At 63.6% G+C, this 14,362-nt stretch overlaps 1 protein-coding gene across 1 annotated transcript in view; it reads right to left on the bottom strand.

Annotated features, from left to right (window-relative positions):
- The window catches only part of OBSCN (obscurin, cytoskeletal calmodulin and titin-interacting RhoGEF), a 133,173-nt gene that overhangs the window by 116,793 nt on the left and 2,018 nt on the right, over window positions 1-14,362 (bottom strand). Inside the window, exons 2-6 of the mRNA XM_032397906.1 lie at window positions 3,887-4,896; window positions 2,501-2,770; window positions 1,988-2,248; window positions 948-1,256; window positions 569-835 (exon numbers count right to left, since the gene is read on the bottom strand). Of these exons, the coding sequence (XP_032253797.1) occupies window positions 569-835; window positions 948-1,256; window positions 1,988-2,248; window positions 2,501-2,770; window positions 3,887-4,868 (2,089 nt within the window). The 5' untranslated portion in view covers window positions 4,869-4,896. The remainder of the gene's footprint in view (window positions 1-568; window positions 836-947; window positions 1,257-1,987; window positions 2,249-2,500; window positions 2,771-3,886; window positions 4,897-14,362) is intronic.

Genomic DNA, 14,362 nt, shown 5'->3' on the forward strand with positions numbered 1-14,362 from the left:
GAGACAAGTGCACAAAAGGTGCGTGGACAGAGAGGGGGAGTGGACAGTGGAGGAGGCGAAAGAAGAGGCATGGACGGAGGAGAAGGGGACAGGGGGAGGGAACATTGGGGTATGGGCAGAGGACATGGACGGGGGAGGGGACACAGAGGGAGTGAAGAGAGAAAAGTGGACAGAGGTACACAGAGAGGATGGACAGGGAGGGGAGGGGACAATGGAGAGTGGACAGAGTGGGGAGAGTCAGGTATGTGGGAACAGGGAGAGGCAGGAAAGGAAGAGACAAGATTACAGGGTGACAGAAGGAATCGGGAGAGAGGAAGGGAAGTTTGGGGATGGAGGGGAGCAGGCAGATAGAAGAGTGAGGCTCTGTAGCCCCTCCTCCACTCGCACACTGTGGCCGAGGCCACTGCCAGCCCTGGGCAAGCTGCCTCACACCGCCCTCCCCTGCCCAGCCCTGCCTAATCCAGGAGACCGCCCAGGAGCCCACCTGCCCCAGGACAAGCAGCAGCTCTGGGAGCCCCCACCCACCCCTGGGGCAGACGCCTGGGGGTCACAGCTGGGGTCCTCCTACCTCGGACCTCCATGCGGATACTGCTCTCGATGCCGTTGGCCACGAACTTGAGCTCTGCGCCGTGCAGGCTGGCGGACACGGAGCGGATGGTGAGGGCGTGCCGTGTGCCCTCGTGACGGATCACGTACACGCCGCTGGCCTTCAGGGCCCGCCCGTCCAGGAACCACTCGCCCGCCGAGGCCAGAGTGAGGTCCACGGAGAAGGTCACCTCGCCACCCTCCACGGCCTCCACTGCCTTCAGAGGCGTCCTCAGGGCCAGCTGGGGGGCTGCAGGGTGAGGGCTTCAGAAGGGGCCAGGCTCCACCCTCCTCCCCTCCTCCTCCTGAGCCTGGGCCCAAGCGCCCCTTCCCCAGGAAGCCCACGGTGCAGGCACACTTACCCAGGTGGACAGTCCCTGGGAACTCCAGGTAGGGACTGTGGCCAAAGCTGTTCACAGCTGACACCCGGAACTGGAAGTCCCCCTCCTCGGACACGCCGGCCACGGTCAGCTCACGCACATCCACCCACTTGGCCTCATGGCACCGGCTCCAGGTGTAGGCGCCAAGCCGCTTCTTTTCCACCAGATAACCATCGATGGGGACAGGGCGGTCCCCGTGGGGTGGTGGGGACCAGCCGAGGGTCACGGAGCACTCTGTCCTGGCCTTTACCTCAGGGGCCTCAGGGGCGTGCAGGGGCGGCTTCCTAGGGGCTGGGTAGAGCACAGCCCCACGATGTCACTGACTGGGAGCTCCCTCCCCAAGCCCTGGGTCCAAGGTCAAGCCCCCTCCTGGGGGCGTGCTTTCACCGTCTGCACTGTCCATGGCCCGAGGGGACTGCTGGGCCAAGGGATGCTGCAGGCCCATAACCCCTGGCCCCAGCCTTGTGGCCACTTCTCTGGTTGCAGTGGAAAGAGTGCTCTGGCTTTGGGGACACACAGTCCAGGGCCACCACAAGCTGTCCAGGGGGTTTGGGGACAAACCCCTTCTGTGTATCCAGGTCTTGGGCCAGGCAGTGACCAAAGCAGGGTGCAGGGACCCTTCTGAGGGTACTGACCCCAACAAAGGGCTGACCCAGCGGAGGCGGTGGGGAGGGACCTACTCCCAAGCTACAAATGTGATACCAAAGGCCACAGAAAGAGGCTATGCTCACGCACAATGTCCCACACCTGTCTCACCCACATGTGTGCCCTGGAACAATGTGTACCTTCTACTTTGGTTTGCAGAGTGGGGGTCACCAGAACTCCTACTCTGCAGTCACCTGGGGTGACCACAGTGAAGGAGGGCAGCAAACAAACCAGTGGTCCGAGGAAACTAGAGCTATGACCCATTGGTCCAGCCCCCGAAGCCCTCCCTGCAGCAAACGGGACTGCACAGCGGGGCCCAGTGGACAAAGGAAGGGGAGAGGGCCCTGTCTGTCCAAGGGGACCCCCCGGGCCCTTACCAGACACAAAGAACTGCGTGGATGTCCGGCAGTCCCCAGCCGTGAAGGTCACCTCGCCCATGTCCTCCAGGCTGCACTTGGAGATGGTCAGCGTGTGGCACGTGCCTTCCGTGGTGATGGCCACGCGGCCCCCAGCCACCACCTCCTCCTGGTTCCTCAGCCAGTGGACGGAGTCCTCCGGCCTGGCCAGCTCCACACAGAACATGGCCGTGTCCCCCACTCGCACCACGGTCTTCCTCGGGAGCTTCCGGATGAGGTTGCCTGTGGTGGACAGGGCCGGGGGACTGGTCAGACGGGGGGCGGCGAGGGGGGCCTGCCCACGCGTCCTCCTCCGAGCCGACCTTCCGCCCTGCCCCGCCCCCCGCCCCTGCTCGCCCCTCCTCCGAGCCCACCTTCCGCCCCCTGCACGGCCCCCGCACGGCCCCTGCCCCGCCGCTCTTCCGCGCTCCTCTCCAGCCAGTCCTGCCCCTTCCCTCCCCTTCCCCACCCCAGCCCCGCGCGACCCCCGCCCACCTTGCACCGCGAGCTCCGCCACCGTGCGGCTGCCCTCCGCAGTCTCGCAGATGTAGACAGCGTCGTCGTCGGCCGAGACGTTGCGCACGGTCAGCCGGCGCTCGGTGCCCGCCTCCTCGATGCCGTACTTGGCGCTGGCCCACAGCCGCGTCTCCTCCTTGTACCACGCGGCCTCGGTGGTCGGCAGCTCCACCTCGCACTGGAACGTGGCCGACTCCCTCTCCTGCACCTCCAGGTCCTGCAACCGCTTCCTGAAGGGCACCGCGGGCTCTGCGGGGAGAGGGCGCGTGAGCCAGGCTGGGGCGGCGGGCCTGAGGCCGGTGGGCCGGGGAGAGGAGCCGGAGGAGATGGAGGGGGGTGGGGAGGCGGAGAGTGGGGTCAGGGCAGGAAGTAGGGCAGGTCAAGGGGCTCCATTAGTTGGAGTACGGGGCTGGAGTGGGGGCAGGGGACCAGGGCAGGGGGTGGGTGGGAAGGCAGAGGTGCAGCAGGAATGAGTCCAGGGAGGTAGGGGGATGGAAGGGGGGCAGGGGAGAGGGCACAGAACGTAAAGAGCCCCCTCCCCTTAAATAGAAGATGTCTGGAAACGAGGCACGTAAAGCCCCAAAACAGCCCAGTGAGGCTGCTCCCGGGCCGCAAAATCCGCAGGGCTCACGCTCACAGCCATGCCAGCAGTGAGGCAGCGGGACCAGGGCTGGCCGCCGCGCAACCCCCTGAGCGCCGGCCGTCGGCCAAGCCCTGCTGCCCTGCGCACTTTTCCCTGTGCAGCTTCTGCAGGGCGCCCCGAGGAACCGGGCCATTTATCCTCTGGGGCGATGGTACTGTGGCGCGCACCGAAGGTTGGAGCGCCCTGAGGCCCTCCAGCGGGACAGAAGTGGGGGTGGGTCTCTGGTCTTAGGAGCCTCGCCAACACAACCTCATATGTTGCCCACGCTTTCCCCCAGAACCCTGGGGGAGGCCCAGACCCCTACAGGGGTCCTCAACAGGAGCCTCTAAACTGCCCAGAAGCGCCTTCCGGCTCAACCTGGAGCGGCCCCAGCCCCGGCCCTACCTTTCTCCCCCACTCTGCCAGGGAGACCCCCTTAGCATCCTGTGAGAGAGGTGGAGTGCCAGGGTCACCAGGGCCATCTCCCAGGAGGAGGGGGCGCTGAGGACAGAGCGCTTTGTTATTCACTTATGCGACTCTCACAAACAATGGGACAGGCTGAGGGTCATCCGCTGCCGCCCTCGTTCTGTGGCTCTGGAAACGCGAGAGCCCGCCAAGACCTCTACCTCTGGATTCCGCGACGGATTCCATTCCAGGTGGAAAGGACTGGGGGGAGGGGCTGGGGAGGCGCTTCTCGGCAGCGACCACGCGCAGGGATCGTGCGCCCAGCACCCCGAGCTCACCTCGCACGACGACCTGCACGGAGCTGTAGGTTTGGCCCACCAGGTTGGATGCCGTGCAGGTGTAGAGGCCCCGGTCTGACTGCTTGCAGAAGAGGATCTTGAGCACGAAATTCTCCTGAGCATCCTCGTACACCAGGTGTCGCCGGCCCTCGACCACCAGCTGCCCGTCCTTCTTCCATACCGTCTCGGGCTTAGGCTCACCCGTCACGTAGCAGCTGAGGCGCGCGTGCTTGCCTTCAGTCACGGTGCAGGTGCGCGTGCCAGAACTGGGTGGCGAGGCCGGGGCGCCCTCAGCGCGCATCGCCTCGCGCCGCCGCTGCAGGTGCTCCAGAAGCGTGGCTGTGGAGGCCCCGGGAGGGCCTGCAGCGTCTGCATCCGCGTCCACGGTGAGCGCGGCGTCGGCGCTGGCGGCGCCCAGCGGGTTCTCGGCGCGCACCGTGTAGGTGCCGCCGTCGCGGGGCCGCGCTGCCTGGATGCGCAGCGCGCTCGCCTCGCCGCTGGCCTCCACGCGCACTCGGGGGGCGTCGGGCGCGCCCAAGCGCCGCCCGTCCTTGGCCCAGCTCACGGCCATGGGCGGCGAGCCGCGCACGCGGCAGCGGAAGGTGGCCTCCGCGCCCTCGCCCACGCGGATGGACGTGGGCCGCAGAAGGAAATGGGGCGCCTGCTCGGCGCAAGCGGCCTCGGCGTCCACCTGCAGGCCGACAGCCGCGAAGGCCTCACCGATGGCGTTGCGCGCGCGGCACACATACTGCCCACTGTCACCCAGTGCCAGGTCCAGGATGGTGAGACGGTACAGGTCGCCGTCCTGGGCCAGGCGGTAGCGAGCGCCCGCCTCCACGGGCTGCTGGTCCTTCTCCCAGCTCACCTGCGGCGTAGGGTTGCCCACGATCTGGCAGCTCAGCGTGGCGTCCTTGCCCACCGACACCACGAAAGCCTTGGGCCGGGTCAGAAATCGGGGTGCCCCGCTGAATGAGTGATCCATGGTGGGGGGTGGGGGCGGCGGGAGGGACCTGCGAGCGGGTTGGGGGAAGGTCAGAGTGGGGATGAGACCCAGGTACTGTTCGAGTCCCCCATCTGCGCCCCACCTGGCCAGTTCCTCCTGAAGAACCCAGGCTGACCCAGGATGGACGCGCCCCCCTCCCCCGCCACCGCCTCATCTCCCCCCACCCCCCGCAGGTCCAGAAACTCAGATTTGCCACCTTCTGGGCACTTGGAGTCTGGTGCCACACACCCCCCCCAACAACAGGTTTTCTAACAGGTGGGTGTATCTCCTTCCTGTCCCCCCAGCTCTAGCCCCACACCCCAACTCCAGGTCCAGTTGAGCACCTGTCCCAAAACACCACACAGCAACCTGGCTGGTCCCCCTCTCTGTTCGGCCTCCCTACCTGGGGGCCACGCTGTACCTCTCCACACAGACCTGCCTCTGTATGTATGTTCCCCCCCCCCCCCCCAGCTGCCTTCGGGTGACCAGTCCCCCTCCCCACACACCGCTGACTCCTGGAGTCTGAAACTCCAATCTGCCCATGTCTCCCCTACTCGAAGAGGAGGCAGCTCTCTGAACCTGGACAGGGCCTGGCCAAGGGAGGTGCTGCTGCTGGCTCGTCCCTCTCTGAGTGCAGTGCCCCGGAGGTCACCGGTTCTCCGTCCCAGGAGGCTCCCCTTTGAGCCCCTGCCCCTTCCTCCTCCAGGTGACTCAACCTCCGAAGCCACACTTCTGGCTCTGTGCACCTCAGCTCTCCCCACCCCCGGCAGCACCCCCGACAAAAGTCCTGTGTACTGGGCCCGTCAGCTCCTCTCCAGGGTTCCCACTCGCCTCAACCCTGATGAACAGGGAGATTGGACACCCTGCTGCCAGGTGGACTCCTTACAAGCCAGCCCCGAGCCCACTGAGCTGCCCACACCCGCTCGCTGGGAGCACCCGCTCCTCCCTGGGGGACGGCACATAGCCCGCTGTGTGCCCAGGGAGGACAGGCGGAGAGTCCCCTGGGAAGAACCAGGGATGTCGGGCTGAGACTGGCCAGGTCGACTGGCCGGGCCTGGTCACTCTACAGACTTTGTGTCTCCACTGGCTGGGAGGACCCTGTGGGGACAGGTTGGCACCCCTCATACTGAAGGCCCAGGTGACTGGCCTCTGCCTACCCCTTGCAGGCCCTGGCTGGCCTTCAGCACAGGTGGGTAAGGTGAGCATGGGCCTGGCCTACCCCCTCCCTCCGTAAGAACAGCAGACCCCCGGGCTTGGGGCTGGCCCCAAGCGCCTTAACTCCCTCCCCAACCCAGGGCTGGGCTTCCAGCATGGGCTGCCTACTGGGGGACAAGCGGGGTGACGTTCTGGGCCCTCGGGCTCCCGTCCTGTGATTCAGGGCCTAATCTCCCTTAATCCCCCTCGAGGAGGTGAGCCCGCACCAGCCTGCTGACTCACTGTGCAGTCAGCACCTCTGTCCCCTGCCCCCCACCGCCTGGCCAAATTCTGGGGCTGGGAGGCCCCGGGTGGGCGGCCACCCGAGCCCCGCCTCCATGGACGCCCTCCTGGGCCTTCATGTCCCTCTGGGGAAGGGTTACTCTGACTCCAGGTCTCCAGAGGCCCTGAGCTCTGAGCTCCCAGTGCCCCCCTCCTCAATCACAGTTGGTCTGCGGGTACCCCTGAGACAGGACACTGCATCCTCACCCCCACCACTCCAGGTGCACATATGGGAGCAGGGTGCTCCAAGCTCATGAGCAGGCAGGGGCAGAGGGCCACCTCCACAGCTGGTGGTCTCTGGGGGCCAGGAGGACAGGGACTGGAGAGGGAGTTCCCATCGCTGCATGTGCTTAGGGGGAACCAGCCCAGGAGCTTGGCAGGTGACAGGCTGATCCTGGACTGGGAAGGATGGGCAGAGACCCCAAGATCTTCTCGGACCCCCAGGGATGGTCCTGATGCCTGGCGCCCTGGTGAAGGGCCTGGGCTCCCAACCTCGATGCAGCAGACCCATGAGACCTGGGGGCTCCCACACACTCAACCGCCTCTGGGCAGGCATCCCCACTGGTCCACAGAGCTGTGGCACCCTAAATGCTGGCCCAAGGACTCCAGAGCCACACTCCTTCAGGCCAAAGGGGGGCACCCTCTGGGGGCCCCCAGAACTCCCACTGGACTTGGACATGCAGAGGTGAGGCCGGAGGCTCAGGAGGGGACACCCGACCAGGACCTCAGCCCCAGCCTCCCAGGGAAGCCCCTTCCTTCCTCAGAGTGTACTGCTCACTCCGTGGAGGTCCCAACTTGCCACTGGCAGGAGTCTCCCTCCACAAGGAGACCATGACCTCCCCACCCCCACCTGGCGTCATGCCTCTGGAGCCTCGGAGTCCCTAGGGCTGACCCAAGCCCTGCCCACAGCCTCCATCCTTGGATTTCTAGAGCTTGGCCCATTTTGGGTCCTCCTCATGGGGCCAAGTGGGAAGTGGCTTGCAGCCTGACTGAAGAACCTTGGTCCCCTCCTAGGAGCCCCTGCTGCCCCACCTCAACCCTTCCAGAAAAGACTTCCACCGCAGCTCCTGGAGTCTGCGCCTCCCCCTAGACCCCTGGGCTGGCGGCTTCCCGAACTCCCGGGGAAATTCTTTCCTGGAGTCAGGTGTCAGTGCCCCTCTGGCTGTCCCCTCTGCTGAGCCAACAGGCCCAAAATAGCCCCAGCTGTCAGCGGGCATCCATCTCAGCAGAGATGGGGGCAGGGCTGGCCAGACCCCCAGGCCTCACTTAGAGCAAGAGGCCACTAAGGAGGACGTGGATGTGCCCCCGGTCCCTGACCTCCCACCCCGCTGCTCCCCCGCCCCCCGCATGAGGGTCTAGCTCAGGTCACCATGGTGTCAGGGGCTGGATTCCAGAGCCCCAACGCTTGGAGCTACACAGCCTGGCTGGACACCCCTCCCCAGGCCCTCTGCACCCCAGAGCCCTGACCTTCAACCAAACAGCCCTGGAGGAGAGGGGCTTGGCCTGGGATGGCCCCCCACCCTGCCCGCTCCGCCTGCTCACCTGTCTCTAAGGGAGGCTGGGAGCAGCACCCAGGCGTGGGGCGCAGAAGATGGAGCAGGGGCTGCTGGGTCTCACCTCCCGCCACGGGCCCAGGACCGACACAGCTCCCACCCAGCAGCCCACTCTCTGGCCAGTCCTCAGACTGGTCGGGGACGAAAGGACAGGCCGATGCTGTCAGCTGGAGAAGGCTGGGCCCGCCCCCACAGCCGGCCAGCCCAGCCCAGCCCAGCCCAGCCCAGCTCCAAAATAGCCCGGGTGTCACCGCCTGGGATTTGGTTTCACCCCCAGCCCCAGGGAGGCAAAGGGCAGAGGCTCTGGGTGGCCAGCTGTGGGGGTGGGGGGGCAGCAATGATGTGGGTGGGGCCGGGACCCCACCTGGTGGGGAACCCTGCTTAGACTAGCATCCTGGAGTACAAGACAGGAAGGAGCCCAGGAGACCCAGGACCACCCAGAGGGTCATCCAAGACCACCTCGAAGGGAGCTGGGGCCACCCAGAAAGGGACCCAGAACCAGACAGAGGAGACCCAGGACTGTCCAGAGGAGAGCCAAAACTTTCCAGAGGGGAGTGGGGGACCTGGGGCCAGCCAGAAAGGGACCCAGAACCACCCAGAGGAGACCCAGGACTGCCCAGAGAAGATCCAGAACTGTCCAGAGGGGAGAGGGGGACCTGGGACCACTCAGAAAGGGATCCAGAACCAGCCAGAGGGACAGAGGGACCCCTTGCCACCAGAAAGGGATCAGAACCACCCAGAGGGACAGGGGGACCTGGGGCCAGCCAGAAAGGGACCCAGAACCAGCCAGAGGGGACCCAGGACTGCCCAGAGGAGATCCAGAACTTTCCAGAGGGGAGTGGGGGACCTGGGACCGCTCAGAAAGGGATCCAGGACCACCCAGAGGGTCATCCAAGACCACCTCGAAGGGACCCTTTGCCACCCAGAAAGGGACACACAACCAGCCAGAGGAGACCCAGGACTGTCCAGAGAAGATCCAGAACTGTCCAGAGGGGAGAGGGGGGACCTGGGACCTCCCAGAAAGGGATCCAGAACCACCCAGAGGGACAGAGGGACCCCCTGCCACCCAGAAAGGGAACAGAACCCCCCCCAGAAGGACAGGGAGACCCGGGGCCACCCAGAAAGGGACCCAGAACCAGTCAGAGGGGACCCAGGACTGCCCAGAGGAGATCCAGAACTCTCCAGAGGGGAGAGGGGGACCTGGGACCACCCAGAAAGGGATCCAGAACCACCCAGAGGGACAGGGGGACCCGGGCCACCCAGAAAGGGACCCAGAACCAGCCAGAGGGGACCCAGGACTGCCCAGAGGAGATCCAGAACTGTCCGGAGGGGAGAGGCGGACCTGGGACCACCCAGAAACGGATCTAGAACCACCCAGAGGGACCCTTTGCCACCCAGAAAGGGAACAGAACGACCCAGAGGGACAGGGGGACCCAGGCCCATGCAGAAAGGGACCCAGAACGAGCCAGAGGAGACCGAGGACTGTCCAGAAGGGAGAGGGGGACCTGGGACCACCCAGAAAGGGATCCAAAACCAGCCAGAGGGGACCCAGGACTGCTCAGAGGAGATCCAGAACTTTCCAGAGGGGAGAGGGGGACCTGGGACTGCCTAGAAAGGGATCCAGAACCACTCAGAGGGACAGAGGGACCCCTTGCCACCCAGAGAGGGAACAGAATGACCCAGAGGGACAGGGGGACCTGGGGCCACCCAGAAAGGGACCCAGAACCAGCCAGAGGGGATGCGGGACTGCCCAGAGGAGATCCAGAACTCTCCAGAGGGGAGAGGGGGACCTGGGACCACTCAGAAAGGGATCCAGAACCACCAGAGGAGACCCAGAAAGGGATCCAGAACTGTCCAGAGGGGAGAGGGGGACCTGGGACCACCCAGAGAGGGATCCAGAACCATCCAGAGGGAACCCAGAACTACCCAGAGGAGACACAAAACCACCCAGAAAGGGATCCAGAACCACCCAGAAGAGACCCAGACTGTCCAGAGGGGAGAGTGGGGATCCGGGGCCAGCCAGAAAGGGACCCAGAACCACCCAGAGGGGAGAGGGAGACCCAGGAGCATGCCAAGAGCACTGGACATCTGAAAGTCCTGAGCCTCTGGGTGGAGGCGGGCAGTCAGAAGCCCAGCACAGGCCCCAGCATCAGCCCCAATCTGTCCCCACCACACACATGCCCAAGGCAGGTTCTTTATCCCTGGTCCTACATTGGCAGCACTTGCCCTGACTGGGTGTCCATGGCACCTTTAAATGGGAGTGGGGTTCCCCGAGAACCCAGCCAGGGACTTTTGCTGGCCATGGACAAGGGCTGCAGGCCCCAGGGGTGGGCAGGCAGGACAATGGCCAGTGCCGTACATGCCCCAGGAAGTCTGTCCCCAACTCCATCCCCATGGCCCTGCTGCAGGGACAGCATGGACAAAATGCCAGGCCCACCTGGATGACAGGTGGCCTTTGCCTGGTGGAGGCCTAGCCAGAACCCAGAGGGGCCACCTGTGGGAGTCCTGGGTTTTCTGGGAAGGGGCTGCCCCCTGCCCCCAGGAGCCCAGGTCTGAGACACACCCTCAGGGACCCCATCTGAGGCTAGGGACCAAGGTAAGACACCCAGCAGACCCCTGCACCCACTTGACCCAATGACCTCTCCTGCAGGTGTGTCTACCTGCAGACCCCCACCACAGTGGGCTGTGAGGGCCAGGGGTCCGGAGCACCCAGCGAGGTGGGAACGAGGGAGGATGGGGACCTACCATAACCAGCATTAAGGGACTGCTCTGCATGCTGAGCTTCTCCCCTGCCCCTGAGCCAGCACCCCTGTGTGCAGTGGAGAAACCAAGGCTCTGAGCACAGACCAAATGCCCTGGGGTACCCAAGTCTTCACTCAGACACCATGATAACATCACAGACCAGGAGGCTTAAACACTTATTTCTCAGGGTTCTGGGGAGAAGGTGCTGCAGATTCCAGGACACTGGGGTGTCTCTTCCTGGTACAGACACAGCCAGCGACTCAAGGTGTCTCAGTGAACAGAGGGCAAACCCCAGGAGCCCGTTCCTCCTCCTCTAAAGACACTGACCCCTATGGGGACTAGAGGGATGGTCTCAACTCAAATGATCCCAACCCAGCATTTAGGGGTTCCTCACCATCCTCCAAAGTCCTCCTGGCTGTCCTGTGACCCTCCATAGCTCACCCTCCTCCTGTCCTCCTCCCCATCCTGTGACCCTCCATAGCTCACCCTCCTCCTCTGTCCTGCCCCCTGTCCTGAGATCCTCATACCTCACCCTCCTCCTATGTCCTCCGACCCAACCTGAGATCCTCCATACCTCAGCCTCCTCCTCTGTCCCCCTCCCTGTCCTGTGACCCTCCATACCTCAACCTCCTCCTATGTCCTCCCCAACCTGAGATCCTCCATTCCTCAGTCTCCTCCTCTGTCCTCCTCTCTGTCCTGTGACCCTCCATACCTCACCCTCCACCTCTGTCCTGCCCCCCATCCTGAGATCCTACCTCACCCTCCTCCTATGTCCTCCGACCCAACCTGAGATCCTCCATACCTCAACCTCCTCCTCTGTCCCCCTCCCTGTCCTGTGACCCTCCAACCTCACTGTCCTCCTGTCCTCCTCCCTGTCCTGAGATCCTCATACCTCACCCTCCTTCTATGTCCTCCTCCCCAACCTGAGATCCTCCATACCTCAACCTCCTCCTATGTCCTCCCCAACCTGAGATCCTCCATTCCTCAACCTCCTCCTCTGTCCTCCTCCCCGTCCTGAGATCCTCATACCTCACCCTCCTTCTCCACTGTCCTCCTAGCTGTCCTGTGACCCTCCATACCTCACCCTCCTCCTCTGTCCCCCTCCCCATCCTGTAACCCTCCATAGCTCACCCTCCTCCTGTCCTCCTCCCCATCCTGTGACCCTCCATAGCTCACCCTCCTCCTCTGTCCTGCCCCCTGTCCTGAGATCCTCATACCTCACCCTCCTCCTATGTCCTCCGACCCAACCTGAGATCCTCCATACCTCAACCTCCTCCTCTGTCCCCCTCCCTGTCCTGTGACCCTCCATAACTCATCCTCCTCCTATGTCCTCCTCCCCAACCTGAAATCCTCCATACCTCAACCTCCTCCTATTCCTCCCCAACCTGAGATCCTCCATTCCTAAACCTCCTCCTCTGTCCTCCTCCCCGTCCTGAGATCCTCATACCTCACCCTCCTCCTTCTCCTCTGTCCTCCTAGCTGTCCTGTGACCCTCCATACCTCACCCTCCTCCTCTGTCCTCCCCCGTCCTGTGACCCTCCATACCTCACCCTCCTCCTCTGTCCTCCCCATCCTGTGACCCTCCATACCTCACCCTCCTCCTCTGTCCTCCTCCCCATCCTGTGACCCTCCATACCTCACCCTGCTCCTCTGTCCTCACCCCCGTCCTGTGACCCTCCATAGCTCACCCTCCTCCTCTGTCCTCCCCGTCCTGTGACCCTCCATAGCTCACACTCCTCCTCTGTCCTTTCCCCCATCCTGTGACCCTCCATACCTCACACTCCTCCTGTCCTCTCCCCGTCCTGTGACCCTCCATAGCTCACCCTCCTCCTCTGTCCTCCTCCCCATCCTGCGACCCTCCATACCTCACCCTCCTCCTCTGTCCTCCCCCCGTCCTGTGACCCTCCATACCTCACCCTCCTCCTCTGTCCTCCCCATCCTGTGATCCTCCATAGCTCACCCTCCTCCTCTGTCCTCTCCCCATCCTGTAACCCTCCATAGCTCACCCTCCTCCTCTGTCCTCCCCCGTCCTGTGACTCTCCATAGCTCACCCTCCTCCTCTGTCCTCCCCCCATCCTGTGACCCTCCATACCTCAACTTCATCCTCTGTCCCCCTCCCTGTCCTGTGACCCTCCATAGCTCATCCTCCTCCTCTGTCCTCCTCCCTGTCCTGTGACCCTCCATACCTCACCCTCTTCCTCTGTCCTGTCCCTGTCCTGTGACCCTCCATAGCTCACCCTCCCACTCTGCTGTCTCTGTAGGGATCCCAAGTCACTGGCTGCAGCCCCCGCCCACACATCCCTGGGCCCTTGTGGGACATTCGCTCTCCTGGGTGCTCCATGTGTCTACTCAGCCCCCGTGACATGTCCAACCTTCCCCATGCTGGCTGTGTCCCATGGTGCCATCTCCCTAGCAGCCCTGACAGGAAGGAGTGGGTGTCCCTGGGCTGTGAGTGGTCTGTCTGGGGAGCCCCATGCTCAGAGGCACCCCCAGGCCTGAGCGACCATCCTCCTGGCATGACCCTGGAACCACCCTCTTGGGAGTGGGGTGGGGGCTGCAAACTCCGCGGCCCTGGGAGCCTCCTGTGTTAGACAGGAGTGCTTGTGAAGTGGGAGTGGTGAACTCTGTGGGACGGGAGGGGGAAGCTGGCTGCCCTGCTCGCTGGCCTTCCCAAGGTTTGCCACAGCCATGCTCCCAGGGGGAAGGCAAGCATGCTCAGTCTCACTTCCCAGCGTTTCCTCTGGACACCTGGTGGATGGTCCCCGGGACAGCGTGTCTGCAGTTTGCAGCAGAGGGACCGTGGCTCAGAATGGGCAAGGTTTGCTTGTTTCCATGGCTGACGGGGTCACAGCTGACTCTCTCCTGAGCACGTGACCAATGGCCGTGAGACCACAGCCTGCACAGATCCGGGCACAAAACGGGGACATTAATGGGGAAAATGTTGAATTCCAAGTACGGTCTGGAGTTCGGTTTTGAAAGAACGTGCAAGGGGTTAAAACTACTGGGTGTGGAGGGGGGCTGGGGAGGCTGCGGGGGGGGGGGTACACAAAGGTAAAAAGTGGGAAGAACCTGGCCCAATGGGAGCAGTCACACTGTTGCCGTTAATGAGAAGCTTTGGAAAGAAGCTCCATGCCCATCAATGTCACGCGGACACAGAAATGACGGTGTCCTTGGGCAGGTCAGCGCTACACAGCAGCTTTTAAAATGAGGGGAGGGGCGCCTGGGTGGCTCAGTTGGTTAAGCGACTGCCTTCGGCTCAGGTCATGATCCTGGAGTCCCGGGATCGAGTCCCACATCGGGCTCCCTGCTCGGCAGGGAGTCTGCTTCTCCCTCTGACCCTCCCCCGTCTCATACTCTCTCTCTATCTCATTCTCTCTCTCAAATAAATAAATAAAATCTTTAAATAAATAAATAAATAAATAAAATGAGGGGACACTGTATCCACAGACTTAACTCTTAAAAAGATGATGTCAGTCAGCAAAGCAAGGGATCAAGTGAAAACCACACCGCGAAGTGGGGCTCCTGTTCCCTGCACCTCTGCTGGTTCCTGGTGCCCCCACCGCCCGCTCTCGGCCACAAGAGGCTGAGCCTGTGGCCAGGAGCTGAGGGTGAGGGCCAGGGGTCAAGCAGGGGAAAGGGGCCCACAGCAAGGTGGTGAGGGGCTCCCGAGGAACAGAGGGACCAGAGGGACATCCTGGCTAGCCGCTGGCCCCAGGACCGCAG

This window comes from Phoca vitulina, unplaced genomic scaffold (genome assembly GCF_004348235.1).
Source record: "Phoca vitulina isolate PV1807 unplaced genomic scaffold, GSC_HSeal_1.0 scaffold106, whole genome shotgun sequence".
Taxonomy (NCBI): domain Eukaryota; kingdom Metazoa; phylum Chordata; class Mammalia; order Carnivora; family Phocidae; genus Phoca; species Phoca vitulina.